General features: G+C 45.0%; 7 protein-coding genes and 1 long non-coding RNA gene across 15 annotated transcripts; 5 read left to right on the forward strand and 3 right to left on the reverse strand.

The window, feature by feature from the left end:
* Window positions 1-219: 219 nt before the first annotated feature.
* On the forward strand, window positions 220-2,768 carry LOC117836210 (SWR1 complex subunit 6). The gene is made up of 4 exons (XM_034715591.2): window positions 220-530; window positions 1,496-1,598; window positions 2,140-2,243; window positions 2,331-2,768. The coding sequence occupies exons 1-4, from the start codon at window positions 420-422 to the stop codon at window positions 2,532-2,534; spliced, it is 522 nt and encodes a 173-aa protein (XP_034571482.1). The 5' UTR covers window positions 220-419; the 3' UTR covers window positions 2,535-2,768.
* Window positions 2,769-3,369: 601 nt separating this feature from the next.
* On the forward strand, window positions 3,370-5,508 carry LOC117836208 (cytochrome P450 704B1). Of its 2 annotated transcripts, none has more exons than XM_034715589.2 (4): window positions 3,370-3,755; window positions 3,846-4,061; window positions 4,141-4,437; window positions 4,514-5,508. In XM_034715589.2, the coding sequence occupies exons 1-4, from the start codon at window positions 3,429-3,431 to the stop codon at window positions 5,300-5,302; spliced, it is 1,629 nt and encodes a 542-aa protein (XP_034571480.1). In that variant the 5' UTR covers window positions 3,370-3,428; the 3' UTR covers window positions 5,303-5,508. The 2 variants fall into 2 exon arrangements, with proteins under 2 accessions (XP_034571480.1, XP_034571481.1); XM_034715590.2 differs by having other exon boundaries at window positions 4,517-5,508.
* A 2,432-nt stretch (window positions 5,509-7,940) lies between these two features.
* LOC117836972 (uncharacterized) lies at window positions 7,941-10,085 on the reverse strand. The gene is made up of 2 exons (XR_004636214.2): window positions 9,434-10,085; window positions 7,941-8,579 (listed from the first exon to the last, which is right to left on the reverse strand). It is a non-coding gene; the product is annotated as an uncharacterized lncRNA (long non-coding RNA).
* Window positions 10,086-10,238: 153 nt separating this feature from the next.
* On the forward strand, window positions 10,239-13,061 carry LOC117836440 (pentatricopeptide repeat-containing protein At5g15300). Its single transcript, XM_034715863.2, has one exon. It carries the CDS (start codon window positions 10,626-10,628, stop codon window positions 12,234-12,236), a length of 1,611 nt encoding a protein of 536 aa, XP_034571754.1. The 5' UTR covers window positions 10,239-10,625; the 3' UTR covers window positions 12,237-13,061.
* A 1,959-nt stretch (window positions 13,062-15,020) lies between these two features.
* Window positions 15,021-22,030, reverse strand: LOC117838137 (pentatricopeptide repeat-containing protein At5g15280, mitochondrial). 6 transcript variants are annotated; one of them, XM_034718041.2, is made up of 4 exons: window positions 21,786-22,030; window positions 17,561-21,698; window positions 17,413-17,466; window positions 15,021-15,518 (listed from the first exon to the last, which is right to left on the reverse strand). In XM_034718041.2, exons 1-2 carry the CDS (start codon window positions 21,833-21,835, stop codon window positions 17,969-17,971), a joined length of 3,780 nt encoding a protein of 1,259 aa, XP_034573932.1. In that variant the 5' UTR covers window positions 21,836-22,030; the 3' UTR covers window positions 15,021-15,518; window positions 17,413-17,466; window positions 17,561-17,968. The 6 variants fall into 6 exon arrangements, with proteins under 6 accessions (XP_034573932.1, XP_034573928.1, XP_034573931.1 ...); XM_034718037.2 differs by adding an exon at window positions 16,365-16,536 and having other exon boundaries at window positions 17,413-21,698; XM_034718040.2 differs by adding an exon at window positions 16,740-16,832 and having other exon boundaries at window positions 17,413-21,698.
* On the forward strand, window positions 15,407-17,193 carry LOC117838138 (thioredoxin-like 1-1, chloroplastic). The gene is made up of 4 exons (XM_034718044.2): window positions 15,407-15,541; window positions 16,109-16,270; window positions 16,388-16,552; window positions 16,633-17,193. The coding sequence occupies exons 1-4, from the start codon at window positions 15,437-15,439 to the stop codon at window positions 16,810-16,812; spliced, it is 612 nt and encodes a 203-aa protein (XP_034573935.1). The 5' UTR covers window positions 15,407-15,436; the 3' UTR covers window positions 16,813-17,193.
* Window positions 22,031-22,852: 822 nt separating the features above from the next.
* Window positions 22,853-24,886, forward strand: LOC117840663 (uncharacterized). Of its 2 annotated transcripts, none has more exons than XM_034721181.2 (6): window positions 22,853-23,140; window positions 23,260-23,516; window positions 23,602-23,688; window positions 23,954-24,103; window positions 24,233-24,427; window positions 24,519-24,886. In XM_034721181.2, the coding sequence occupies exons 1-6, from the start codon at window positions 23,095-23,097 to the stop codon at window positions 24,627-24,629; spliced, it is 846 nt and encodes a 281-aa protein (XP_034577072.1). In that variant the 5' UTR covers window positions 22,853-23,094; the 3' UTR covers window positions 24,630-24,886. The 2 variants fall into 2 exon arrangements, with proteins under 2 accessions (XP_034577072.1, XP_034577073.1); XM_034721182.2 differs by having other exon boundaries at window positions 22,872-23,140; window positions 23,260-23,498.
* Window positions 24,788-27,198, reverse strand: LOC117840664 (uncharacterized). Its single transcript, XM_034721183.2, has 5 exons — window positions 26,742-27,198; window positions 25,957-26,056; window positions 25,740-25,863; window positions 25,259-25,354; window positions 24,788-25,162 (listed from the first exon to the last, which is right to left on the reverse strand). Exons 1-5 carry the CDS (start codon window positions 27,082-27,084, stop codon window positions 25,040-25,042), a joined length of 786 nt encoding a protein of 261 aa, XP_034577074.1. The 5' UTR covers window positions 27,085-27,198; the 3' UTR covers window positions 24,788-25,039.
* Between the last annotated feature and the right edge of the window lie 150 nt (window positions 27,199-27,348).

A 27,348-nucleotide genomic window follows, 5' to 3' on the forward strand; every position in this document is an offset into this window, starting at 1 on the left:
CACTTGGTGTATGCAAAAACAGGATAATAAGATTTAGAATACCCGGATCACACTGTGCTCTGGAGACCACTTAGCGATCTCAGAATAATTTTGTCTAAAATGTGAAACTAGGCAACTTTTTTTTTTTTTGAAAAATGTGAAACTAGGCAACTTTGTGTTTTTAGAGTGGGGACCTGGGAGTTCTTATAGAGGAGCCCAACCAGACGGCCTGGCCCAACATCCGTCTAGAACGGTAGCCCAATCAGCCCACGCCGGGAGTAGCCCAGCAGCAATCACCACGCGCCGCCGCCGCACACCTCCTCCAGTCACCCACCGCCGGCGGCGCCGCCCCGCTCAATCCCCACGCGCCCACGCCTCTGCAGCTCGACACCTGCCGCCACATCAGAGCCGCCCGCCGCTGCTGTTGCTGGCAACCGGAGATGGACGGGGAGGAAGAGAACGTCGGGCCCTTCCGCCGGACGAGCAGCCGCACGCGCCGCATGGCCACGCGCATGGCATCCGCGCTCGCCAGCTCTGACAACCGCGCCCAGGTATTTCTAGAGGAGTTGGATTCTCCATTACGTCGATCGCTCCACCTGATCTATATATCATAGGGGTAGACTGACCACTCCTGCAGGCTGCAGCTTCCCCCTTCGATTCCAAGCTATTTCCCTCCCGTTCATGAATGGCACCTCCCTTTCCTCTCGTAGTATTCTTTGTTTTACAGTTAGAACTGCAAAGTTGGCCTAACCTAGTAACCTTCTCGACATGGATGCATGAATGCATCTTCTGTCTGCTCATGTGTTAATGTTGAAATGCTCCAATTTTTATTTAGGGGATATAGCAGAACCATTTGAAGGGATTGGCCTCATTATAGTTTCCATCTTTGAGAGGAAGGGGTTGGCCTTGTTGGCAAGTAGTTTTGGTAATATATGCTCTAGAAGACTCTTTAGGCAAAGTGTTCTATTCTGAATTTACACTGCTTATTTTGTGTCATATGTGTTGTGGTGCTTTTGCTTTTCTCATGGTCCCTTGCCAAAGAACAAAGAAACAACTATTAAGAGGGAATTTTAGAGCCTTATTCACTTTTCATATCTCTTAACATGTGCATCATTTATCTTTCTCCTTTTTTCTTTCAGAAAGTCGACATTCAGAAAGAGCTTTCCCCTTCCAATTTGTTACATTTTGTCTAAACAAACACTTTGATTTGTCATCAAAATAGGTGCCAATATCTTAGTAAACGCAAGCTCCACTATACTGCGTAAAACACTATGCTCTTCCGCTGCCATGATGTATGGTTTTTGGTTTGTACGTTTGCTTTCATATCCTCTTTCCTTCTGTCAGACTGTAACTCTATTGTTCATCCCTGAGTGATAAATTATGAAGAATTTAGGTGTTGACTCAGCTTCAACTCATGTTAAGATCATTTTTGTGCTTATAATTTCTGATCTATAGTTGTGCCTGAAATAATCTTCTTGATGTTTTGCTACCCTGTTGTGAAACATATCCATTTCAGGCTGCATTAGCTCGTCTTGAAGCTCTTGAGAGTGATAATGCTGGGGTTGAGGTGGTAGATCTTAATGATGATGAGTATGGATCCACGGATGAGGAAGACCCTGGTCAGTTTCCTTCCTCATTTATCTTTGTAGTAATCCATGGTCCAAAAAGGATAAGGTTCATACATTATGTAGAAACACAATGACAGTTAACGATTGGACATCTTAATCTTTGCAAATTGCAAACAGAGTATGATATGTTTTGTTATTGCTTGTAGTATCAATTTTTCAGAATAGACAGCATTCTTTATTTCTTTTCCTTGCAAAAGGAATTGATAAATAATTTTAAAACTAACCTTAACAACTCTGATACAAACAACAACACAAATTATTCGTAAGCTGACTGTGTTATTGGCATCAGGAATGCCCTATGAACAGTCATTTAGATATCATTTAGCTCCACATGCAACAGCTTCTCAACTATAGAAGTTCATGGGCTCGTCATTTCTGGAAATGGTGAATTTAGGCACAGTATATAGGGCTTTTGGGTTGTGGACCAGTGGATGTATGTTCAATTCGGATGCCCTAGCCACAGATAGCTAAAGTTTGATGCTGTAGTGATCTAATAGCAGTCTTCTTTTGTTTTCTGCTTTCCTTTCTACAGTGCTCATGCAAAAGAAGCAGTCCAAGATCATGAAACGCAAGACAAGGCAAGGGAAAGCTTTGGAGAAGAGGGCAGCAAGATCTTTCATGGATGTGTTGCAAGAAGTAAGTAGCGTTGTGCTGTAAATTTGTTTCTTATCATGCTTATTTGTAGGATGGGCACTTAACAGATTTTGACTTGAACTGTAATAGGCAAATCTTGAGTCCCTGCCTCCTAATGTCCCAACATATTTGAAGGCGGCTGTCGGTCCACCGAGTACTTCATCTCGACGCCACTACTGCTCGGTTTGTGGGAGTTCTGCAAATTACACATGCGTGAGGTGTGGAACACGGTTCTGTTCATGCCGCTGTCAAGTCATACACAATGACACTCGCTGCCTTAAATTTGTAGCTTGATCTACAGGATTGTACAAGCTACATTTGATGTATATCTAGTCCCTAACGACTCTTCATCTATGCTCAGTAGGGTATGCTTGCTGTGTATGTTTTGTACTCCATAGGCAAGGTTTGGTTCTGTGTAGAAAACCATTTTTTCATTAGGTACTGCAGTTGTAGTTACCAGGTAGATCTCTTGTAGACTGACTATGCTAGACTGATAATCACAAATTCAGAATGTCCTGGTTCCATGCACAGTAAGTCAACAACACCATAGGATTTGATATACGTGCCAAATTAATCAAAACTCTGCCACAGAGCAGCACATGGCATGCGCAGTTGTAGAATCACCAGGTGACGCAGTAGGATGTCACCTCCCTTTGGGAAGATCGGTTATGGCATTCGCTGGACATGACATGGCAAGACAGCACTCTCTGGAAAAAAAAAACCCCGCTTTGGGTTCACGATTTCTTTCAGGATGTAGTTATTCACGTGAACTGTCGACTGCATTGCGCCTCAATTAAGAACTATAGACAGAATTCAGAATTCTGTTCCTGGTTAGTTCAGTTTCGGACCTTCAGTACCGAGCTGATGGATCACAACACTGGATACCATGTCAGGCAACAAAAAATCGGTCAGATCCTAATTGTCATAAAAAGAATAACCTGTGTATAAGAGAAGAGTGACTCATTTTCTTGGTTGGCAGATCACAAAAAGGAACACAAACGCTAAGCCCCAACTTGTCCGGGAGTTAGGTCAGGGACACCATATGAATGAAACCATCTTAATTACAGTCACACCAAGATTGTCTCAACTTGGGGTAACTGCAGTGTCCAATATATCACCTAACAAAGCCACCCAACGCTGCATACATAGCATCTCCTGCGGACTGAACCCTTTCATCAGGAGCACACCATGGTGGAAGCTCATGCCACGCCGGCGGCGCCGTTCTTCCCACTGGCAGGGCTCCACAAGTACATAGCGATCTTCCTCGTCCTCCTCTCGTGGATCCTGGTTCACAAGTGGAGCCTGAGGAAGCAGAAAGGCCCGAGATCATGGCCGGTCATCGGCGCGACGGTGGAGCAGCTGAGGAACTACCACAGGATGCACGACTGGCTCGTCGAGTACCTGTCGAAGCACAGTTCAGTGACCGTCGACATGCCCTTCACCTCCTACACCTACATCGCGGACCCGGTGAATGTTGAGCATGTTCTCAAGACCAACTTCACCAATTACCCCAAGGTAAATGAACTGAACCCAGAAATGTTAAATTTCTGTAGTAGTCAACGTGTTAAGGTTCAGTACTGAAAACTGATTCAAATGTCTGAATAGGGGGACGTGTACAGATCCTACATGGATGTGCTGCTCGGCGACGGCATATTCAACGCCGACGGCGAGTTGTGGAGGAAGCAGAGGAAGACGGCGAGCTTCGAGTTCGCCTCCAAGAACCTGAGAGATTTCAGCGCCATTGTGTTCAGAGAATACTCGCTGAAGCTGTCAGGCATACTGCGCCAAGCTTCCAAGGCAGGCAAAGTTGTGGACATGCAGGTCAATCACCTGTTCACTACTCTCCCTCGCCAACATGAGATCAACGTTCTAATTAACACGAGAACTATTTGCAATTCAGGAACTGTACATGAGGATGACGCTGGACTCGATCTGCAAGGTTGGGTTCGGGGTTGAGATCGGCACGCTGTCGCCTGATCTCCCCGAGAACAGCTTCGCGCAGGCGTTCGACGCCGCCAACATCATCGTCACGCTGCGGTTCATCGACCCGCTCTGGCGCCTGAAGAGGTTCTTCCACGTCGGGTCAGAGGCCCTCCTCGAGCAGAGCATCAAGCTCGTCGACGAGTTCACCTACAGCGTGATCCGCCGGAGGAAGGCCGAGATCATGGAAGCCCGATCCAGCGGCAAGGAAGAGAAGGTATGCAATCTTTTCGCTTTCATTTCTTTCACCCTGCAGTGTTGAGTGGACATGATCGATGTGTGGGTGCTCATAGCAGATCAAGCACGACATCCTGTCGCGGTTCATCGAGCTGGGCGAGGCCGGCGAGGACAGCGGCGGGCTCGGGGACGACAAGAGCCTCCGTGACGTGGTGCTCAACTTCGTGATCGCCGGGCGGGACACGACGGCGACGACGCTGTCGTGGTTCACCTACATGGCCATGTCGCACCCGGACGTGGCCGAGAAGCTGCGCCGCGAGCTGTGCACGTTCGAGGCGGAGCGCGCGCGCGAGGAGGGCGTAGAACTTGTCCCCTGCGGCCCCGACGCCGACGACGACGAGTCGTTCGCCGCCCGCGTCGCGCAGTTCGCGGGCCTCCTCACCTACGACAGCCTCGGCAAGCTGGTGTACCTCCACGCCTGCGTCACCGAGACGCTCCGCCTCTACCCCGCCGTCCCTCAGGACCCGAAGGGGATCCTGGAGGACGACGTGCTGCCGGACGGGACGAAGGTGAGGGCGGGAGGGATGGTGACGTACGTGCCCTACTCGATGGGGAGGATGGAGTACAACTGGGGCGCCGACGCGGCGAGGTTCCGGCCGGAGCGGTGGATCAACGAGGACGGCGCGTTCCGGAACGCGTCGCCGTTCAAGTTCACGGCGTTCCAGGCGGGGCCAAGGATCTGCCTGGGCAAGGACTCGGCGTACCTGCAGATGAAGATGGCGCTGGCCATCCTCTGCCGCTTCTACAGGTTCCAGCTGCTGGAGGGACACCCCGTCGAGTACCGCATGATGACCATCCTCTCCATGGCGCATGGACTCAAGCTCCGGGTCTCCAGGGCCGTCTGATCATTTAGTAGTTGACCGTTTCCTAGATCATGTAATCTTTGGGATCCTCAGACATGTACTCAATCAATAAGCCACATCTCCTATACACATACTATTGCCGTCGATTCAGAGAAAAGGCAATATGACAATCTGTAAGACAAGGTGCATATGACAAATGGAACATATGTGTGTACGAAGGTACATCAGATAGCAATATTCACTTTAAACGGGCATGTGTCAGCTGCCATACAATTGTGGAACATTGAAAATATCAATAGGGAACCACTACACTATTTATTTGGATCTTATTTGCAAGCATCCAAGAGGTAACTTGATGGTGGTGGTGGATATATAAAGATTTAGTAGTCAAAATTTAGTTTTTGCCATCCCAAAAAGGTGAGTTCAGGGCTCACGAATCACATATATTCTAAAATGGAAAAGAGGGGCAATTTAGTTTATATTTAGGTTCGACATACTGTAGTGGGAAAGGATGATATGTGTAGCTAAGAAAAAGTACCTCGCTCTCACAGGATAAGGGATCTAATATGACGTGGATCCTACATGTTTCAATGATCCACATGATTCACTATCGCCACCGCACAAATAGTGTGCCATGGTGGTAGTAGACATAGAGACGCCAACCACGATCGCGCTCCTATACATAGGTTATCTCATCCCTTTGAGAAAACACCTCACTCGAACATTAGGCACCTTTGTGGATCTAAGAGAAGAAAGCACTTCTTGCAGCTTGCAACAATTAGCCTATAGTAGTCGCATATCTTTGAAGGCAATCATAAATCGTATTTTCAGGAGAAACACATCACATAACCAATGCAAACACATGCACACCGCCACACCTATGAACATCTAGGGAGTTTCAGCCGGCAGATCTTGAGATTGATGAAGTCATCATTCTTTACTGTCCACGGGCATGCTGCCTCGTAAACAAGGTTGAGGCATCAACCTTGGAATTCCATGGATGGAGAAAACAAGTATGTTGGTAAGTGCATAAATTTGCAGTGGAGCTTCCTTGGTTTTCTATTTCCTTTTTTCCAAGTGAGTCTTAGTTATTTATTCAGATTTTTGTGCGTAGGTTACCTTGTTTGGAAATTCTGTATGTAATCGAGTCCTTAAATTTTCATTTTTGCATTTATTTGCTCCAAGAGCTGGTCCTATAGGATTATTTTCCCTAGAACTTCTTAACTCCAAGCAAAAGCAATCAAGTTGCCCAGTGTAGATAGAACGCCACGTCAACTTACCTTTGTTCAGAAATTACATGCATGTTTTCTTGTAGTGTAACTCACTAGTAAAATTTAGAGTGCGGAGATTGCAACTTGCAGGTAAGGCTAAATACATTATCCATAGTAGACTCGGCATGTAAGCCTAGCGCGATAGTGCAAAGCAGATCATGCGCATCAGATGGGAAGTCTGAAGGACTGGGATATACACAACCAGAGGGCTGACTTGCACTATCTCCTGATGCCGAAAGGAAGAAATGCAACTAATTCACGTAAAACAAGTTGATCACACAACCTCATTGCAGTATAAGACACACCGACCTTCCACAATTTCAGCAAGAAATCCAATCATACATTCCAGTAAAGTAGATTTAGATATAGATACAACAAAAGGTCATCTTTTTATCCAAATACACATCAGCTTCCTCCATCCCAGAACACAAGCCGTGCCGCCTAAGATAAAGGTCGGAAGAGAGTGTAAGAAGCACCAAAGCTAAAGCTTGGAAATAGGTAACTGAAGAAACAAAGCACCTAAAATGACCACAAGAAACAAATTTCTGACTGTACCTATATCAAATTGCACAAGCAACAGAACCACTTTTGAGAGTGATAAACATTAAACTGAAAAGTTTAAAAAGGGGGTTGTGTAGGCAGGATGAGGTATACGCGGCTTCTGAAACAAAATTTTCTTCAGCTATAAATACCTCAGCCTATGCCATCCCCATTTCACCATCACATAATTTCCATCTCTTGTAGAGCTAGTCCAGTTAGTTTGAGGCATGTTGTGCTTTTAAATGCGCCCTTTTCTGTAGCATTTGTTATGGAGGTACTGACTTGTTACATATTCCGTTCTGTTTTCAGTTCAAGGACACTGATGGCTTCAGCTTTGATGAACCATTGGGTTGTTGGTCGTTCACCTCATCGTGGGTATAAGAGCAACAGATCTGATGGTTGCTTCAAGATATTGAACTGGAACTACCATGGGATCAAGGGGAAGCAATTCTTGTCCAGAGAGAAGGTTGACTCAACTGGTTGGCAAATCACTAGAGCTGTACCAAAAGATCCCAAAAAGGTGATTTCCATACTACTCGGAAACTATTAAATGCTTGGACATATTTGATCACAAAAAAACACACACATTCCCATAAAGGTAATCCATCTAGAATAAAGTCAATATAGATTATCCGGTTCAGATCAATCTATGTCAAGTACTGAGTATCACGCAGTTCCTGGAGGACAGGGGATCTAAAAATTTTAGAAAACCATGTTGTCTCTTAATTTAATACAGAAAATAAATATGTGCACTCATGGTGTAGACATGGAATTTTGGATGCAAATATTCATTCAAAATGGTATTGCTTCAGAAAGAAATGTCTATGTTAATAGAAATTAAGTTACACCAGTCCATTACTTTAGGAACATATTATTAACTGGGTGGTTTTATTTTGAAGAGATTTAGCTGCTTAGTCAGACATATTACGCAATAATGGAAAGTACAAAATTCTAAAAAGCTGTTGGATTAAGATGCCTTCTCTATCTAAGCTTACAGTAAAATTTGCCTGAGATCTAACAACACAACTCAAACATTAATTCTAACACGTGCTGAAGCACGACAAAGATGGCACTGATATTTAGTTGTGGTATTAGGGTAATCACACAAAGTGGTGGGAGAAGGACATGAAGGGCAACATGAAGAGTATCAAATCCCAAGATGACTTTGACGAACAGCTTTTGATGGCTGGAGATAAGTTCACAGTGGTGCACTTCTTTTCACCTAGCTGTCGAGCTTGCAAGGCCCTACACTCAAAGGTAAAAAGAAGACAAGCATGCAGATTCACCAAGTTTACAATTATATCATGTTTTACATAAATTCATGTTGATATAATACCTTTTTTTTTCATGCCCACAAAGGTACATCAATTTGCCAGGATGCATCCAGGACTGCAGTTTCTCATGGTCAACTATAATGAACAGACAGAGATCTGTAGGAGACTCAATGTTTATGTCTTGCCATTGTTCCGCTTTTACAGAGGCGCTGAAGGTCGTATCTGTAGCTTCAGCTGCACAATTTCAACTGTAAGTATTAGATGATCCAACGCTATTTGTCAATACACCCTATTAAGCTATTTTAAACTAGAATTTTGTGCTATTCAGATTCATAAATTCAAAGATGCTCTGAAAAGGCATGGGGTTCAGACTGAGAGTCTTGCAACAGAAAAGGGTTTGGAAGAATCTGAACCCAAGAGCTTTGCCCCACCTACTGATATCCCAAATGCAAGTGATCCTTCGCCGAACATGGATGTAGATGACGGTCCCGTTGAACCGGGCTATGACTAAATCAATTTGCTGCAGACTGCCGAGTTCAGTAGTTCTTATGTATGCATATAGAAGCTAAGTAATTTAAAAATTAGGACCCATATGCTCTTGTACAGCCCTTCATTTTAAAATTTTGAGGGCTAATAAACATTAAATTGCTATCTAGTTCTGTAACACTAGCTTTTAAGCTTCTTTGTCTTTCATTTCCTTGTAAATGATGGTAGTGTGCAGTAAATCCTTTCCTTCACTTTTTTTTCTACACATAAGCATTTAAATGCCCTAATTAATCACATAGACTTTTTGGAATATGGAGGACACCCCATCAAATACCACATGACGAAATTTCTCTCCATGGCACGGACTAAGGTCCGCATCCTCAGGACCGTGTAGTTATTTAATCCAAATTATGTATGTAATCTTTGTGTAACTGGGTGTCTCGAGGCGACCATTTAATTTGTTGATAATCTCTTATCTATGCAATCTGCCATGGATGCTGCTCCAGTAGCTGCATAGGATGTTTGCCTCTCCGATCAATTTGTTCAGGTTGTCACCGATGGTAGTAATTAGTGAAGAGTTGAGTATGTCACAAGCTGCTTACCGTAAAGCATGTAAATTTGAACGGGTTCCGAGCATCCAAAGGGGTCGGACGGCAGGTCCCGGTTGCGGCGGACCATGGCGGCATAGGATACGGCATCCTCTCGCGGCGTTTCGTCGAACACGTCGAGAGCGGCCACAGCCGCGCGAGGACGGCGGGATTTTCACTGGCGGAAATGATATCGCCGTGGGCGAGCCATCGCGGAACCGTACGGGGCTTCACAAAGATGATGTGGACGCGGTGGAACGAACAATGGGAGAGAAGAGGAACTGACGCGCCGCCGCCGTCATCGGGGACGACGACACGCCGACAAGCAGCAAGAGCGGAGCGGTCAACGGAGGCGCGGACTTGTGACCGCAGGTATTTTGTAAAAGAGACCCTAGTGTTGAAGTTTTCGTTCAAACACATCCCCGGAATTGGATCGCGATCATGAATCGCGATCCAATCTGGAACGACTCTTAGCCGTCAGATCGATTATATGCGGCTGGTAACGCCGTGGGGCAAAGTGCAACGGCCATTTATCGAAAACGCTCCTAATATTTCAGAATCCCTTCAAACACACCCCAAATCGGATCGCGATCCGATCTTGGAGGATTTTGAACCGTCGGATCGGGTACATACGGTTGGGAACGGGACGGGGCAGAGCGGCTGCGGCATTTTTCCGAAATAGTCCTTACACTTAAGAATTGGTTCAAACGCACCTCAAATTGGATCGCGATAATCCAATTTTCGGGTGACTTTGAACCGTCAGATCGAACCTCCGCGGCCCAGATCGAGCGCTAGCAGAAACGGCAGGTGGGATTTTACAAAAACGACCTTTCATTGACAAGGCCCGTCAAGTGGTAACTTGAACCCGCGGCGGCGGCGGCCGGCGACGAGGTGGTATCCGCCGCCGCTTCGAGCCTTCCCTGGCAAGTCACTGCTACCGCGCGGCCGCGGAAGAGCGCTCCGGCTCCGCTCGCGGAAGGGCACTGTCCTCGAGGTGGATCTGGGCACTATACTTGGTGACTTTGGTGTAGGCTGGCATTTCGGTGTGGCGCTGTTACCCAGAGGGTCCAGTCGGCGGCGAGCAGCGAGCTCTTCATTGGAGACCATGAAGTGGGAATTTCTTCGTTGTCTCTCAATGCATCCACCGAAATGAAGCAGCTTCACTGAACCATTGGCGCGCGTGCCCTCTGCCGCGCCTGCGTCCGCGATGCTGCGAAAGTCGGGAACCCAGCGCCGGCAGCCGGCGTTTTGGCGGCGGTGCCGCAGCCTCCGGCAGATCAAGCAGGTCCACGCACTCATGGTCCTCCGGGGCTTCCTCTCCGACCCCTCCGCGCTCCGCGAGCTCATCTTCGCCTCTGCGGTCGCTGTCCGCGGCGGCGTCGCGCACGCCCGCCTCGTATTCGACCGAATCCCGAACCCGGACCGGTTCATGTACAACACCCTCATTCGCGGCGCCGCGCACAGTGACGCGCCCCGCGACGCCGTCTCCATCTACGCGCGCATGGCCCGGCGCCGCGGAGACTGCTGCGGCGGCGTGAGGCCGGACAAACTCACCTTCCCGTTCGTGCTCCGCGCCTGCGCCGCGATGGGCGCGGGGGGCACCGGGGCGCAGGTCCACGCGCACGTCGTGAAGGCTGGGTGCGAGTCTGACGCTTTCGTCAGGAACGCGCTCATCGGCATGCACGCGAGCTGCGGGGATCTAGGCGTGGCGGCTGCGCTGTTCGACAGCGGAGCGCGCGGGGACGCCGTAGCATGGTCGGCGATGATCTCCGGCTGCGCGAGGAGAGGGGACATTGGTGCCGCCCGGGAACTGTTCGACGAGAGCCCTGTGAAGGACCTCGTGTCCTGGAACGTGATGATCACAGCTTACGCCAAGCGGGGTGAGATGGCCCTAGCGAGGGAATTGTTCGACCGCGTTCCTGATCGTGATGTCGTGTCATGGAATGCCATGATTTCTGGGTACGTGAGAAGTGGCTCACACAGGCATGCAATAGAGCTCTTTGAGCAGATGCAGTGTGTGGGAGAAAAGCCAGATACTATCACGGTGCTCAGCTTGTTGTCAGCCTGTGCCGACTCTGGTGATCTCGATGTTGGCCAGAGGCTCCATTCCTATCTGTCAGAGAGGTTTTCAAGAACTGGTCTTACCACCGTTCTTGGAAATGCGCTGATTGACATGTATGCAAAGTGTGGGAGCATGAAGTGTGCACATGAAGTGTTCTGGTCGATGCGAGATAAGGACGTCTCAACTTGGAACTCCATCATAGGAGGATTGGCATTGCATGGACATGTCAATGAGTCCATAGATTTGTTTGAGAAGATGCTAAAGGGGAATGTCAAGCCAGACGAAATCACCTTTGTTGCTGTCCTCGTTGCTTGCAGCCATGGAGGCATGGTTGACAAGGGGCATAAGTACTTTAACTTAATGCAGCAACAGTACAGGATTGAGCCCAGTGTCAAGCACTTTGGTTGCATGGTTGACATGCTGAGCCGTGCAGGACTGCTCAAAGAAGCATTTGAGTTCATTGACACAATGAAGGTCGAGCCTAATTCTGTCATATGGAGGACCTTGCTTGGGGCTTGTAGGATCCATGGTGAAGTTGAACTGGCTGAGCATGCGAATCTGGAACTTCTAAAGGCAAGGAGTGATGCAAGTGGGGATTATGTGCTTCTATCAAACATTTATGCTTCAGTTGGAGAATGGCTGGGGTCAGAGAAAATGAGAAAGTTGATGGACGACACTGGTGTCAACAAGGAAGCAGGCCGTGCAGTTATTGATGGCAGTTCAAAGGATCTAATGCAATCTTCTAGACAGTTCTAATCATGTTCTGGATTCAAAAGATGTTTTTGGCCTAGCTGCAGGGTCAAGAAATTGGATACCTCTGCCCGTTCTTCTATCAATGAAGAGCAAAAGGCCCAGTACCGCTACCACTTCCCGTGCTATTATTGGCTCCAACATGCTAGAGACATTGCTTAAGTTTTACACAGAAATGCAGCTAAAAGGGCATGTGAGCCTGATCAATTCATATGCATCCAGTTGTCCCTGTTATTCAATAATTTCTTATGACTCAGTCATGCAAGTAAAACACACTTTGATCTATGCAGCCACCAAGTGAAACCAATGGTCTATTGAATATTGTACACCTACCAAGGAAAGTAGTTACATTCCAGTGTATATTGATATGATGCAGTCTGGTGTTAACATTCAAGTCAAGCAGATAAACGGGAGCACAAGAACCAGCTGAGACGTAGTGGTGATATTTACAAATCTGTACTACTTTCTGGGTATCTGGGTGGCTGCAATCCCGCTTGAACTCAACCATAGAACTATGAGACCGGTCATGTGCCATGGTCATAGACCTTGTGATATAGCAGCAGAACATTAGAAAAGTTTGCACATGATCAGTGCATTTGGATTTTGGAGTTCCCGGCCATCTTAAGGGAGTGAGTACTTTTTGAACAACACAGAGAACAGACAAGTAGATGAATAGGCAAGGGAAATATATAATTGATTATCTCGAGCAAGAAAAGGAAGCAAGTTTGCTGTATGCAATAATAACCATTTGGTCTGTAAGCTTATTCTTGCCATCGGAATGTACATCTGAAATGTTGAATGTAGTTGTTCTGAAGCTTTTGCTTTGTACAATCGGTTGCCATTTGCTCATTTGCGTAGCTGCACTTTAAGGATTCAAGTAAATAGTAATTGTAAATTTCTAAGAGTGATACTTTGGACCTAGACTGTCGCCTTAAATGAATCATGTACTTAAACTACAAAATCAACAACTAGCTGCTATTCCATGGAAATCTTTATATTATTATATGGATGATTTGATTTCATGGGGCTCTTCTAATTAATAGCAAGAAGAGAATTCTGCATGTAAGCACCCCAGTTTACTCCGTTTACTACACATTAAATATTGTATAATTCACTAGAAGCTATTCTTCCTTGCGAAAATTTAATATGATGTGCTATGGACAATTTGTAGTACACATATTGAATATAACATAACTTGTTAGAAAATGCGTATGAAAAGTGGAAAATGGGGATAAGAAGGAACACTAGATACTAATCTTAACTTTAAACCAAGAACTAGCCATAGTAAGTTAGCTTTCTAATTTTAGTGTGGCAATGGACTTTGGACGGTTGCTATATGTTGTGATAGGGACACTTTTTTTTGGATCTTATTTGCATGCACCCAAAAGGTAACCTGGTGGTGATGGATAGGATATATAAAGATTTATTAGTGATCAAAATTTTGTTTTTTCCCTTCCCAAAGAGGTTCACTTCGGGTTTCAGAATCAAAATATATTTTGGTTTAGATATGTCATAGAGGTAAAGAATGATCTAAGTAGTCGAGAAAAAGAGCCCAACTTCACTAGGGATACAAGCAATAAGATACCTAATATGATGTAGATCCTTCATTGTTCCCATGGTCCACCTAATTTACTACCGCCATCACACATATGGTGTGGCATGATGCCAGTAGACGACATACTAATATGCCATGGATCCTACAAGGTTTCCAATGATCACCTAATTCACTATTGGCAACACATATAGTATGGCATGGTGGCAATTGACGACATACTAATATGACATGGATCCTACATCATTCAAAGTTAGTAGACATAGCATGGTCGCCTGCCTCTATATATACATTGTCTCATCCCTTAAACAATATACATTTCTCAAACACTAGGCACCTTGTATGAGCAGGGGAAGGTCCTCTGCGGTTTTTTTGGCGACTACATGAACCCCACCGTCCATGGGCATGTTGCCGCATAAAACAAGTATGCTGGTGAGTGCAGCTAAACTTCATCGCCTGGCATAATTTTGTGTACCTTCCTTGGTTTTCTATTCCCTTTTCCAAGTGGGTCTTAGTTATTTTCTAGAATTTCACGCGTAGATTACCTTATCTGAAAAGGCTTCGTGCAGTCGGGTTCTTAAATTTTCATTTTCACATTTTTTTTACACCAAGAACTGGCCTAACACCAAATGAAATCAATCAGCATTCTTATAGATAGAACCCAACGTCAACATACCCTAGTTGCAAAATTACATGCATTTTTTCTGTAGTGTAACTCGTAAAATTTTGACTGCAGATGTTGCAACTTGCAAGTAGTAAGGCTAAATCCATAATAGACTCAGCATTTGAGCCAACTGCCGAGCACGACATTGCAAATCAGATCATGCGCATCAGAAGAAATGAGGTATACACAACCAGAGGGCTGATCTGCACTATCTGCTGATGCAGCAAGGAAGAAGTGCAACTAATTCACGTAAAACAAGTTAATCACACAACTTTACATTCCAGTATTTGACACACCGACCTTCCACAATTTCAGCAAGGAATCCAATCACACATTCCAGTAAAGTAGATTAATACATAGATATAACATTTACACATCATTCATATATCATATATCCACAATGCATGAAGAGCGGCAACAAAGAGACGAGCACTCTAGCTCATCTTTTTATCCAAATACATCAGCTTTCTCCCTTCCGGAGCATAAGACGAGCCGCTTCAAATAAAAGTTGGCAGGGCGTGTAAGAAACACCAAAGTAAAGCTTGGAGATAGGTAACAGAAGAAACAAAGCACCTAACAAATCCAAAACCTGACCACAAGAAACAAAATTCCTGACTGTACATATGTGAATTTGGATAAGCAACAGAACATTAAGTGATAAACATCGAACTAAAAAGGTTTAAGAAACATGTTGTGTAGCAAGGATTGGGTATACTTTGCTTCTGAAACAAAACTTTCTTCAACTATAAATAGCTCAGCATGGCCATCCCCATTTCACCATCACAAGATTTCCAGATTTTGAGAGCCTGCCAGTTAGTTTCAGGCATGTTTACTTTTAAATGCACTCTTTTCTGTAGCATTTTTCATGAAGATAATGATTGTTATATATTCTTTCTGTTTCCAGTTCAGTGATGTTGATGGCTTCAGCCTTGATAAACCATTGGTTTGTTGGTTGTTCATCTCATTGTGGATACACGAGCAACGGATCTGATGTGGAACCACAATGGGATCAAGGGGAAGCAATTCTTGCCCACAGAAAAGGTCGCCTCAAGTAGTTGGCAGATCACCAGAGCTGCACCAAAAGATCCCAAGAAGGTAATTTCGTTACTGCTCAGAAATATATGATCTTATGCCATTACTTTTAAAACAAAAGGAAAATGCTGACTTAAATTGTTGGACATATTTGAATCACAAAAACACAAGTTGCTAGGAAGGCTTTCCAGCTAGAATAAAGGCAATATCCAGTTCAACTCAATAAATATGCTTCTTTATTTAGTACAGAAAATAAATCATGCTGCCTATTTATTTAGTACAGAAAATAAACATGTGCATTCAAAATGGTATTGGTTCAGGAAGAAATTTCTATATTAGTAGCAATGGAGCTACACAACTGCATTACTTTAGGGAACAGATTATTCACTGAGTAGTTTTATTTTTGAAGAGATTTAGCTGCTTGGTCAGATATATTATGCAATAATGAAAAGTTGAAATTCTAAAAAGTTGTTGGCTTAAAATGCCTTCTCCGTCTAAGCTTACAGTAAAATTTGCATCAAAACAGAGAAATTTAACAGTTTCATTAAAAAAATGACACAACTTAAACATTCATTCAAACACATGCTCAAGCACGACAAAGATGGCACTGATATTTAGTCATGATATTAGGGTATTCGCACAAAGTGGTGGGAGAAGGACATGGAGAGCAACATGAAGAATATCAAATCTCAAGAAGATTTTGATAAACAGCTTCTGATGGCTGGAGATAAGTTCACAGTGGTGCACTTCTTTTCACCAGGCTGTGGAGCTTGTAAGACGCTACACTCTAAGGTAAAAGAAGACAAGCACGAAAATTCAACAATTTTGCAATTATCGACAGGAGAAACAAATACATGTTCTACATAAATTTATATTGATATAATACTTTTTTGTCAAATGTGCACAAAGGTCAATCAGTTTGCCGCTATGCATCCAGGACTTCAATTTCTTATGGTCAACTATAATGAACAGACGGAGATCTGTAAGCGTCTCAATGTCCATGTCTTGCCATTGTTCCACTTTTACAGAGGTGTTGAAGGTCATATTTATAGCTTCAGCTGCACAATTGCAACCGTAAGTATTAGATGATTTAACACCCATTCCTGAATACATCCTATTAACCTATTTTAAACTAGAACTTTGTGCTGTTTCAGTTTCATAAATTCAAAGATGCTCTGAAAAGGCACGGGGTTCAGACTAAAAGTCTTGCGGCAGAAAAGGTCTCGGAAGAATCTGAACACAACAGCAATGCCCCACTTACTGATATCCCAAAAGCAAGTGATGCTTCACCGAACATGGATGGAGATGACAGCCCCATTGAATCCAAACAATGACTAAATCCATTTGCTGCAGACTGCCCAGTTTGGTAGATATTATGAATGTGTATTGAAGCAAAGTAATTTAAAAATTAGGGCCCATAGGCAGTCGACCCTATGTTTTAAAATGTTGACGGCTACAATCATTAAATAGGTATTTAGTTATGTAGCATTAAGACATTTTAAGATTCTTGTATCCCATTCTCTTGTACTATAGGAAATGATGGTAGTGTGCAATAAATATTTTCCTTCAGTTTGTTTGCTACATAAGCGTTTAAATGCCCTGATTAATCATATCCAACTTTACAACATGGAGGAGCACTAAAATATAAAGGAATACATAATGACACTATCAGTTACCATAAGCAGTTTAGCATGCCACATATGCACTAAAGCAGAAAAAACAAATGTAACACTAAAAGACAGATAGTAAACCACAAAAGGAGCACGTGCCACATACTTAATACAATGCAGGCTTCAACAAGACAGATCATAATCTTGTAATGGCGAGGTTAATCCAGAAAAGTAGTACTGGTACTGACAGTAGCAGAATTGTTCAAAAATTTCTAATCATTGCCTTTTATACCACCATAGTTTGTTATAAGGGGGAAATAGTACCTCACGAATCACGATTGTGATGAAGGGTCATCTCTGACTCTCACAGCTGCTAACCTGCTCCCCACAATTCCACAACGAAAGAAACCTCATCTGCAATTGACTGCAGTCTTCTATTTAGAGGGATCGAAAAGCACTAGGAGCAAATTACCTTTGCTGGAGTGATAATATCAGCATGTCTTGGTCAATGCAAAAGGTAGTTCACATTTACTTTCCGTCCATGCCAATGATGAAAAGCCAACTTTTCAATATCACTTTTTTCATTCTTAAGAGAGATAATGCTACTGCCTTCGAATAATCCCTTTAGCAGGGGCACACCCTGTAAGCTAAGTTGCAGAGAAGGTTGTGATGGCTCAAGTAATGACTTGATTCCCTCTTTTGATAGTTAAAAAAAAAGATACATAGTTTTCCCTCCTATGTATTCTCACATTCTATGAGCCTTCATTCCCAAGAACATTTGAGTTGCCATAGGCTTGGTTTGACTAAGATTTGTCAGTTCCACTAGGGTTTAACTTGACAATAGGCATCAGTTACCATTTTCCAAAAACAACATATCACATTATGGGGGATTCGCACAAAGAAAAAGGTTTGGCAAAATGGGCTCTCCATTTCCTTCAGTTTTCTTGTTGGTACTGCTGAAATTGCTTATAATAGACCAATGCATCTCAAAGTTGGGTACTTGGCCTGCTTGTTGCATGTCATGCAAAAGTGCCGTAGCCTTCTGTAGATTGCTGTTTCTGCAATAGCTATCAAGAACAACTCGATACATGCCATGGGATGGTGTGGATCCCAAGGTGGTTAGCATTTCCAAAATCTTCCTAGCATCACAAGTTCTTCCCAGGGCACAAAGACCATGTACAAGTGCATCACAGGAGGACTCACTTGGTCTTAGGCTTGCGAATTGCATTTCAGCAAGAAAATCAAGTGCCTGATCAAATTCTTTCAAAATACACAGCCTGTATATGACAGAGCTGTAACTGACTTCACTAGGTAGTTTGCCCTTCTTTAACATTGTATTTAGCAGGTTAAGTGACATTCTCAAGTCTCCTATTATGCAGAATTTCTTGATGAGTCCATCAAAATTCATGTACGATCCGATAAATTCACTTTTGCTCAGGTTGTTCAGACATGACTTTGCTTCCAAATGTCTCCCAAATGAAAGGAGACATGAAGTGAGGGTGGTTTTAATGATTAAACCATGCTTCCATCCACTGCTCTCAATCAATTGAAATAATGCTAGTGATTTCTCAAGGTTTCCTAGCGTGCAGTAATGACTCAACACTATTCTGAGACTGCGGTTGCTTGGTTGTAATCCCTGAGAAATACAGGCATCAAGCATACTAACTGAACTATCGGTATCTCCAGACTTGTGAAATCCATAGACAAGGAAGTCATAGGTCGTTCTGTCAGGAGAAATACCATTACATTCCATGTCCTTCAATAAATCATGAACCTGCGAGGTGTTTCTTCTCTGAGAAAGATAAAATATGAGAATGTTGCATGTAATTAACTCTCTTGACTTGTCACTATGTTGGAACAGTGCTCTAAGGCTTGATGCACTAGAAAACCGACTTTGCTCACACATTCTACAGACAAGGAAGCGATAGCTAGGTATAGAAAGGTCATCATCCATCTTTAGCATCATGCAAAGAACTGCATCTAACTTTCTCCAATTTTTTAGACAACCATATGCTTGAAGCAAGGAATTTAACAAGGTGCCACTGAGCTTCCCATGAGTTGATTCTGGCAAGACTGACATGACCAGCTTCATATTTCCTGTTTGCACTAATTCCTTCAAAATGCAACTGCAATATGAGAATTCAGGAAATTCCATGGTCAGTGCAGATTCTGCCAAGTTCTTGGCTCGATCTGTATCAAGCCATGGTAATGAAGGCAACACAGATCGGTAAGTAAATGCATCTAGTTCTTTGCATCTGTTAAACCAGATGTCATACATTCCAATTGATTCAGCAGTCCTCTGCTCCTTTAGGAAGCCCTCCATCACACAAATCAGTAGTGAGTGATCCACAACCATACCCTTTTCTTTGAGAGCCTCCAACATTGCACATCCAACACTGGTATAACCTGTCCTGCACAATTCTTTGAGAAGTGCAAAATATGCACTGGAAAACAGATCAGGATAACAGTCAAATAATGGGTTCATAAACTTCAGGGCTTCCTCAATTACTCCCCATTTGCACAAGCAATTTGTGAGGGCCATCATATCCTTGCTATCAGGTGACCACCTATACTTTGTTGCAAGATTCAAACAATCCCAAAACCCTGCTATGTTCCTTTCTTTACAGAAGCCTAGCATCAAATAAGTATATGTGTCTTTACTTATTGACAAGCCTTCTCTGAACATTTTTTCTAAAACCAGTCTTGCATGAGCTGACATCCCTTTCCTACTCATTGTTTGGATAACTAAATTAAGATTGTGAGCACCAAACTTGTCAAATATATCCGGCATCTCCTCCATAAGGTCAATGGCATCTAATAAATATGCAGGGCTCACACATAAGGCCTTGAATAGTTCTAAGCAGCTAGCTGGTGAAATGTCATATCCCCACTGAAAAGCTTCATCTTTCACAAGAAGAGCACTTGCAACATTGCCTTGCTGAGATGCACTGACTAGCTCTGAGTTAACAACTGGGTGAATTGCCGTATCCAAAATATGTGCCAATGAAATCTCAAACTTTTTGGAATCAGTGTCCAAATACAGTCCGTTGCCAACTGAATCAAAAAACTCAGCTTTCGGGAAACCAGTGGCATTATCTCTCTTAATTTTCACTCCTAGGTGATCTAGCCCCAAGAATGATAAGGCCTTAGAGAAAGCACAGTTTCCAGAGGGGAAATCATTTACACCAATGGTTTTCATATCCCTCAAGACTTGCTCAATATCATCAAACTGTCTGTACCAGCAATATCCTGCCAGAATTATCTTATATGTTGAAATATTGGGTGTTACTTTTCTTTCAACCATATCTTCAAAGACATACTTTGCATGTCTGTACAGTCCCTCCCTGAAAACACCACCTAAAATAGCATTATAAGCACACACTCTAGGTTTAATATGTCTAGAAAAGCACTCCGATAAATATACGAATGCAGATTTCAGTTTCATTTCTCTACAGCTATGAAATATGAAAATTCCAAAAGTAGTAGCATCTGGAGCAAACCCTAAGTCCTCCAATCTTTGGAAGATCAACCATGCCTGATCAGTACCAACATTGGTGCATGAAGATGCAAGGATTCTGTTGCAAAGACGCAACTCAGGTAAACACCTCCACTCTTCCAAAAAGTTCATCATATCCCCAATATCCTTTCTCTTGTTAAATTCTTCTACTACAATTGATAGGGATCCCTTGCTTAATTTAATGCCCAAACTCTTTAGTTGCCTTAGTATACCAAGAGCTTGCGCAAATTTATTTTTCTTGATTAAAGCCATGACAACAGAATCAAGAACGTCTCCTTTGGTGCAAGAACCGAATCCAACTTCTAGCATGTCCAAATATACTCTTAAAATCAAGTCATCCTTTCCCATTCTGATCAGAAAATGAAGAAGTAACTGATAGCATGAAACTGAAGGAATCAAACGCTTACACCTTGCATAATCATAGAGTGCAACTGATTTCTCGAGGTTGTTTGCTTCTGAATACACCTGGATAATCCGACTGAATAGTTCACTTGAAACAGGCAGACCCATATGATCATCCAATGAGAGCAGTAGCGATTCAGCTTGACTGAGCATATGAGCATCTGCAAGTACAGATACCATGGTCTCATTTGACCTTGGCAGATGTTGGAACTCCTTGCTCTGCTGTGACGCCCACCTGTACAAATTCCACAAGAATCTCGCATTTCTCACTTGTGCCGCGCTGGACCCAAAACCAATCAAAATGTCAAGAAAATCCTCAGGTTTCAGCTCAGAGACACGCCAGAACCGGCGGAGGGTCTCTGGCGAGAGCCACAAACCAGGCTTAAGAACATCTTGTAAGCTGCACTTCCCATCAAAGTTGTCCCCTCTGCTCTCAAATATGTGAGAGCACTTGGCTATAACCAGACTCCCAATGCCAGAGCACGATTTTACTGCAGAATGGACATCGTTTTTAAACTTTTCTCCAGTTTTCTGCTCCAAATCAGACCCAGCTTCCTCTGGAGCGCCTGCAAGGATTGAATTGCGCTTCTCCCCAACGTGGCTGCTTCCACCTCTCAACAAGCTCCCTCTGTTAGAGCTCAGCTCCGGGGCATCATTGGCAAAGCCTCTGACTCCAATCTTGGCTCCTCGCCTGACGTCCGGGATGCAATTGATCGAATCAATTAGAGCGAAAGAAATGTCGGTAGATTTCATAAGCTGAAAGCTGTCACTCGCTCACCTGAGATGCCGGATACGAATTGCGAGGGGTAACCGCCATGGCTTCCACATCTAATCCGATGGAACCTCCCAGCCCCGCCGCTGAGCAAGGACCCGCACGCCGCATCTGATCAGCGGCTCCGATTACTCCCGCCGGACCCGGATGAGGTCAGGGCCTCAGGGGAGCTGGAACTGAGAAACGACGGCGGCGCGAGGAAGACGACGCTGCTCCGAGGCGGTTGGGCCGTCTTCTGATGGGCCAGTAAAACTGAGGGTTCTCTCGTTAGTTAACTGGGCTGCTGGTCGGCCTTGGCCACCTGCAAATATCTCACACGCGGAAACGGCTCAGCCCGCCAACACGTTCGTGTCTTCCTCGTGGCAAGCAGTTCCAGCCCAGCTCGGTACCCTCGTCTCTGAAAGCGTAGAAAATTCTTTCAAGCGTAGAAGTTGACCTAGTTAGGTAATTAATCGGTAGAGGCTGCTTGTGTTTGCTAGCACTAGTAAGTTCATCTGTAGTTTAAAAAAAAGACTTGTTTGTCATCCCAGTAAAAAAAAACTTGATATGTTACTGTGGTAACAAGAGAAGAAAACTACTAACATAGATTTTTGCCATTTTGGTAAAAGGGCAAGGAAGGGATCAACACAAGTTTTTCTGGCATGCTTTGCACAGCCGTGCATTCTTGTGCCCTTTGCGTTGGGTTGTTGTCAGGTTGGTTCCGTACACGCGCAACTTGTGAGCTGAAATATTTCTAAAAAAAACAAAAACTTGTGAAGTGAAATATCTGAAAACTATGAAATTTGAATGAAGCACAACTCTCCTTAGGCTCGTAGCTAGTACCTTTGTACTTGCACAGCATCATCTCCCTCCAAGAAAAGGGGTCAATTTGCGCACATGGCAAGAGAAGTGTGCTGATGAACATCTGCTGGGGCCAAGTAAGTGAATCACCGCACGCAACAAAATATCCTGGTCCCTATGGTTACGTGTATCCATCAAATAGCTGCGCCTAATTTCTCTTCACATCTTTTCCCATGTCTGCCGCTGCAATTAACATCTGAATTACATGGTTGGAGAAGACTTTAGGGAGCTCAGCAACCACGAAAAAACTCTCGGAATTCTCCTGGCACGATTCGGAAGAAGAGACGCGGCGCCTGTACTTCTGTAGGACCTACACCTACTACAGAGAGACAGGCTCGATTACCTTTCCTTGCAAGAATGCTCAACCCGGCACGCCACCATGGAGTTACTTATTGGCCCAGATCAGGGAAGCCCCATAAACTCGAGCAGCTATTAGGAGGAGAAGAGCGAGAAAGATTGCCATTACAAGCTAGAGATGACAATGCTACACCTCCCTTCATGCCATCTTGCAGCTCATCCAGGTACCTGACTTTCCTTCTTTCATGGAACATTAATTTAAAAACTTCATTTTTATTTGAGAATTTTGCTAGTTTCGTCGAGCATGCTGCATGCGTATATGACTGACAGGGTGATGTGACAGTGTATAGGGGTGCTGGATCAGGAGCGAGCACAACACTCAGATCGGTGGGAGATCAGAGATCAAGCTCAAGATCAAGAAAGGGCCCTTTTCAGAACTGTCCATCGCCGCGGTCGTTCACGACATGCGCTCTGAAGACGCCTTCGTATGGCGGCAGGTCGAGGGAGAAGATCAATCCCAGAGACCTGTTCACCTTCTCCTACAGGTTCAACACCGACATCCCTATGAGTGAAACACAAGGGGTAGGTCGCGCATGTCATGTATGCCTCTATGAATTGGTTGGAGTTTTACCATGCAATTTTCAGATGATCTGATATTCTGATTCCATGGACCCTCTCTGTGCAGGCTTCCATCGATGAGTACCTGCAGAACAGTCCCAGGATCGTTGGAGCTGTGTTTCCGGATCAGCGCAAGAGAAGAAAGCTCAATGATGTTAGTTGCTTTATCGTTTCGTCATCAATTTCTTATCTGAAGTCTGAATTGGTTTTGATCAGGACTTGCACCAAAACTGCTGAAAGTTTTCAGTGCCTTCTTTTTCGTTCATTGACTCCGACACCAGACTTTTTGAAATAATCACCAGCCACGGTTTTCTTGCCGGCAACCAATGGTTTCAGCTTCTGGAACAATCACTGCTTCACGGAACTATTCAAGTGAAGGATACACGCAATGCTAATAGAGCACCACCGCAATCTTTCAGGAAGAATGGAGCGTCCAGCTTCTGCCCATCCAGTTCCTCTTCCTCTCGGCGTCGCCGGTGATCGTGATGCGCTTCGCCAGAAAATCCGGCGGGAAGGAGTACCCGCCCAACGTCCCCGTCCACGCCACCAGCCTCCTCCTCATGGAAGTGGTAACTGACAATCTCCAACCATGAACCATTTCTCGCTGGCATCAGACGTCTGAAACTTTGAAATCTGGATGTGCCAACTTTGAAATCTGAATGTAGCCTGACGTGCTCTGTTTCTGCTGCTGCAAGCAGACTGATTACAAGCTGAACGGTCTGGACAGCAACGCCATGCCGTCGCACCTCGCCCTCACCGTCCGGGGCTTGATGTACCCGCAGCGGGAGGGGAGGAAGAGCCTCAGGGGCCACGTCGAGATGACCGTCGGCTTCAACCTCCCGCCGGTGCTCGCCATGGTCCCGGAGAGCATCATCCGAGGCGTCGGCGAGACGGTCGGAGTCTGATCTCACCTCCTCTTGCAACATGAATCATCGGTGTTCCTTCAAAGGATTGACAGGAATTCGATCCGTGAACAATGCGCAGGTGCTGAGGCAGATGGCGGAGCAGATGAAGCAAGACTTCGATACAGGGCTGGCGGCAGATTTCAAGAAGTACAGGAGGGAGAAGCTGACTGAGAGGCGCACTTCGCCCTGAATTTTGAGGCACTCACAGTCACATTTCACAGCTCCGGTAACTCTAGGCAAAGCAGCAGGCATGAGCCTATGACTACGAATTCTTTGGATTGGCCGTGTCATCAACAGGGTTGCCAACCCCTTGTACCATTCACAAGTTTGATGACACCAGACTAAGAATGACTTGATGGATCGCATTTGTTTATTGTAAAATGGAGCTTTGGAATGTACATAATTACAAGAACATTCAATTTCAAAGAGAGATCTGGTGTTGAGCTATCGTCTGTATTTACTGTCAGAGTAGCCTCTTCATTTCAGATAGGGAGATCTATGTACGACCCAGTATACAAGGCCTAGGGCCTCTATGGTTTCAACAGCTAGATGAATACAAGTAACAGTTCTATACAGTGTAACCAACGATCTTAATCAATCTTAATCTTCCATTGACCGCTTTCTCGCCCTTAAATCACGCTCGAGGCTTTGAGGCAACGGAGGAGTCCTCCCACGGCGGAAAAGAACAGCAAGGGCTTTCATTTTCTGGCACATGCTGAAAACCTACAGACAGGCAAAATCATGACAAAGTGGTTACGTGTCTGATCTGTTGCTAACCAGCAAGTACCACCTATGAAAGCCCATCAAAGAGTATCTTACTGATGACGCTTCTATCTCTGCAATTCCCTCACAACCTTGACCGCCACCCTGCAGAAGGTCACAATATTTTACAGCATCATCCTCATCCTCAAATACCTGCAGAAAAGGAAAAAAAAATGCTCAGTAGGCACCCACTAGGCCACTAGTCATAAATAACACCCTTCTTTAGGCACATGTGGCCATCAAATTATTATTAAACCCACTGCAATGGTCAAGCAGTCCCTTCTCCTGATTGACTTTGTACGTTGACTACCAAACCAGCAGCATATTTATATTTGAGTTTAGCAGTGTATTGGCCAAAAGAGTGGAGGTTTTTTATTTTAGCTAAGTACCATCCCAAAGATGCATAAGTTAGAAACGGAGCGTGAAGATTATGGACTAAACAAGTGACTGTACTAGTTAGGCAGAAGAAAAGGAAGAATGGCAAGTTGCCTGCCAAGAACATATCCCAAACATGTACTCCTTTTAGACAACTACTCACCAGAACTCCCTCTCTGATATCTTCAACAACCATATTAAACTTGGAGCCAGAGTACTTTGATTTAGTCCCAACTCCTGATCCCCCTCCCTTTGAGAAAAGCATTCCAAGTTCCCTTTCGACTTCACTGCGGAAGATAATGAACAACATCAGCAGTTCATAATGGTCAGTACACTGCAGAGTTGTGACAAACAATGTAACAGTATCAATTAATTCTCACTTGCGACTCCTGCGAGTTTTCATTGTCCATAGATGGTTATCACTTCTGGCCAGAACATAGACTGGCTTGGAATCTTCTCTCCATGGGTTTGTCTCCAATACTGAACCATCATGAAACACCAAAATGTTACTAAATTTCAAACTGCCTAGTTCAAATACTATGTGTATTTAGCTCAAGGAGAGAAAGAAAAGGGCCAATACCAACTGGCTACAGTCTCTAGTATGTGCATCAGGACTCAAACTAATCAAATGCCCAAAGCTGTTTGGTCACTGGCAAGTGGCGACAGTCTCTTGTCACACGAAAAGCAGCTTATGCATATCAAATTATCAATTAGTAATTGCCCACACCCCACAGCAGACTTGTCCAATTGCTCACGCAAGGCATGGCACGTGATTTAGGACAAATATGACGAAATTGCTTGGGATGCAAGAGCTAATCACAGCCTACACACAAAGCCATATCTTGGCCTACCTGAAACTACACTCCTGAAGAAACACGGGACGCGTGAACCAATCCACAAGACTCACAGAGTAGGTGCTGATCTCCAGTTCATTGCAGCACGCAATCTTCCCGTGCACACAAAGATAGCATCATTGGACAATTGGTACCGAGCATTTCAGCAAACAAGACGCACGCACAACTAAACCCTGAACATTTCGGCGGCCTAATCGCCACCAAATCCTAAGCTATTCTAATTTGCCAAACCCCAAGTGCGAAACCAAACAAACCAAGGCAACGAGAACATGATCGATCATGGACAGCGTTGAAGATCCGAGAACCGTTACCATCGTAGGCGAGGGAGTCGAGTGACTCCATGAGGTGGCGCCGCATGCCGTAGGCGCGGGAGGAGACGCGGCGCAGGAACTCGCCGGAGGTCCCGGGGATGCCGCCATCCATCCCCATCGCCCTCTCCACCTCATGCTCGTCGCCGCCGTCCCCCTCCTGCGACGGCGGGGGCGGGGGGCGGGGCGACGCGGCCGCGGCCACGACCGCCCGGCGGTGCGCCGCGGCGAGGCGCGGGCGCGGCGGCGGGATGGACAGGAGGGAGGAGGCCGTGAGGTTCCCGGCCAGCGTGGTCGAGGCCGCGGCCGGCGGCGGCGGCGGGAGGGACGGCGATGAAGTTGCCATTCTTACGTTCCAAAAGCAACAAAGCGAGGCGAGAAAGCGGAGAAGTGTGAGGGGGAAATGCGGGAGAGTGGAACGTGGACACGGCAGCACAGCAGCCACGCTACTGTCTTCCGGAGATCTTTCCCCTTCCACCGCGGTTGTTGGGTTCGGCACGTTTCATACGCGCGCGGCGGCGGGTCAAGGGAGGTCGGCCACCTTGTCTGTGGCGGGCCGTAAGGTGATCACGGCCCAGCCCATCTCCAGATTTTGGACCGATCTTGGGTG

This window comes from Setaria viridis, chromosome 9, assembly GCF_005286985.2.
Source record: "Setaria viridis chromosome 9, Setaria_viridis_v4.0, whole genome shotgun sequence".
Lineage (NCBI taxonomy): Eukaryota > Viridiplantae > Streptophyta > Magnoliopsida > Poales > Poaceae > Setaria > Setaria viridis.

Excerpts from the sequence above, each read along its gene's own strand:
- LOC117836210 (XM_034715591.2), top strand. The coding sequence starts at position 420 with ATGGACGGGGAGGAAGAGAACGTCGGGCCCTTCCGCCGGACGAGCAGC. Across the intron at positions 1,599-2,139 it reads CACGGATGAGGAAGACCCTG|TGCTCATGCAAAAGAAGCAG; the intron begins GTCAGTTTCCTT and ends TCCTTTCTACAG. Across the intron at positions 2,244-2,330 it reads TCATGGATGTGTTGCAAGAA|GCAAATCTTGAGTCCCTGCC; the intron begins GTAAGTAGCGTT and ends GAACTGTAATAG.
- LOC117836208 (XM_034715589.2), top strand. The coding sequence starts at position 3,429 with ATGGTGGAAGCTCATGCCACGCCGGCGGCGCCGTTCTTCCCACTGGCA. Across the intron at positions 4,062-4,140 it reads GCAAAGTTGTGGACATGCAG|GAACTGTACATGAGGATGAC; the intron begins GTCAATCACCTG and ends TTTGCAATTCAG. Across the intron at positions 4,438-4,513 it reads CCAGCGGCAAGGAAGAGAAG|CAGATCAAGCACGACATCCT; the intron begins GTATGCAATCTT and ends GGGTGCTCATAG.
- LOC117836440 (XM_034715863.2), top strand. The coding sequence starts at position 10,626 with ATGCTGCGAAAGTCGGGAACCCAGCGCCGGCAGCCGGCGTTTTGGCGG.
- LOC117838138 (XM_034718044.2), top strand. The coding sequence starts at position 15,437 with ATGTGGAACCACAATGGGATCAAGGGGAAGCAATTCTTGCCCACAGAA. Across the intron at positions 15,542-16,108 it reads CACCAAAAGATCCCAAGAAG|GGTATTCGCACAAAGTGGTG; the intron begins GTAATTTCGTTA and ends TCATGATATTAG. Across the intron at positions 16,271-16,387 it reads GTAAGACGCTACACTCTAAG|GTCAATCAGTTTGCCGCTAT; the intron begins GTAAAAGAAGAC and ends ATGTGCACAAAG.
- LOC117838137 (XM_034718041.2), bottom strand. The coding sequence starts at position 21,835 with ATGTGGAAGCCATGGCGGTTACCCCTCGCAATTCGTATCCGGCATCTC. Across the intron at positions 21,699-21,785 it reads ATTCGTATCCGGCATCTCAG|GCGAGGAGCCAAGATTGGAG; the intron begins GTGAGCGAGTGA and ends CCCGGACGTCAG.
- LOC117840663 (XM_034721181.2), top strand. The coding sequence starts at position 23,095 with ATGACAATGCTACACCTCCCTTCATGCCATCTTGCAGCTCATCCAG. Across the intron at positions 24,104-24,232 it reads GCCTCCTCCTCATGGAAGTG|ACTGATTACAAGCTGAACGG; the intron begins GTAACTGACAAT and ends TGCTGCAAGCAG. Across the intron at positions 24,428-24,518 it reads TCCGAGGCGTCGGCGAGACG|GTGCTGAGGCAGATGGCGGA; the intron begins GTCGGAGTCTGA and ends AACAATGCGCAG.
- LOC117840664 (XM_034721183.2), bottom strand. The coding sequence starts at position 27,084 with ATGGCAACTTCATCGCCGTCCCTCCCGCCGCCGCCGCCGGCCGCGGCC. Across the intron at positions 26,057-26,741 it reads CGACTCCCTCGCCTACGATG|TATTGGAGACAAACCCATGG; the intron begins GTAACGGTTCTC and ends ATGATGGTTCAG. Across the intron at positions 25,864-25,956 it reads AAAACTCGCAGGAGTCGCAA|TGAAGTCGAAAGGGAACTTG; the intron begins GTGAGAATTAAT and ends TATCTTCCGCAG.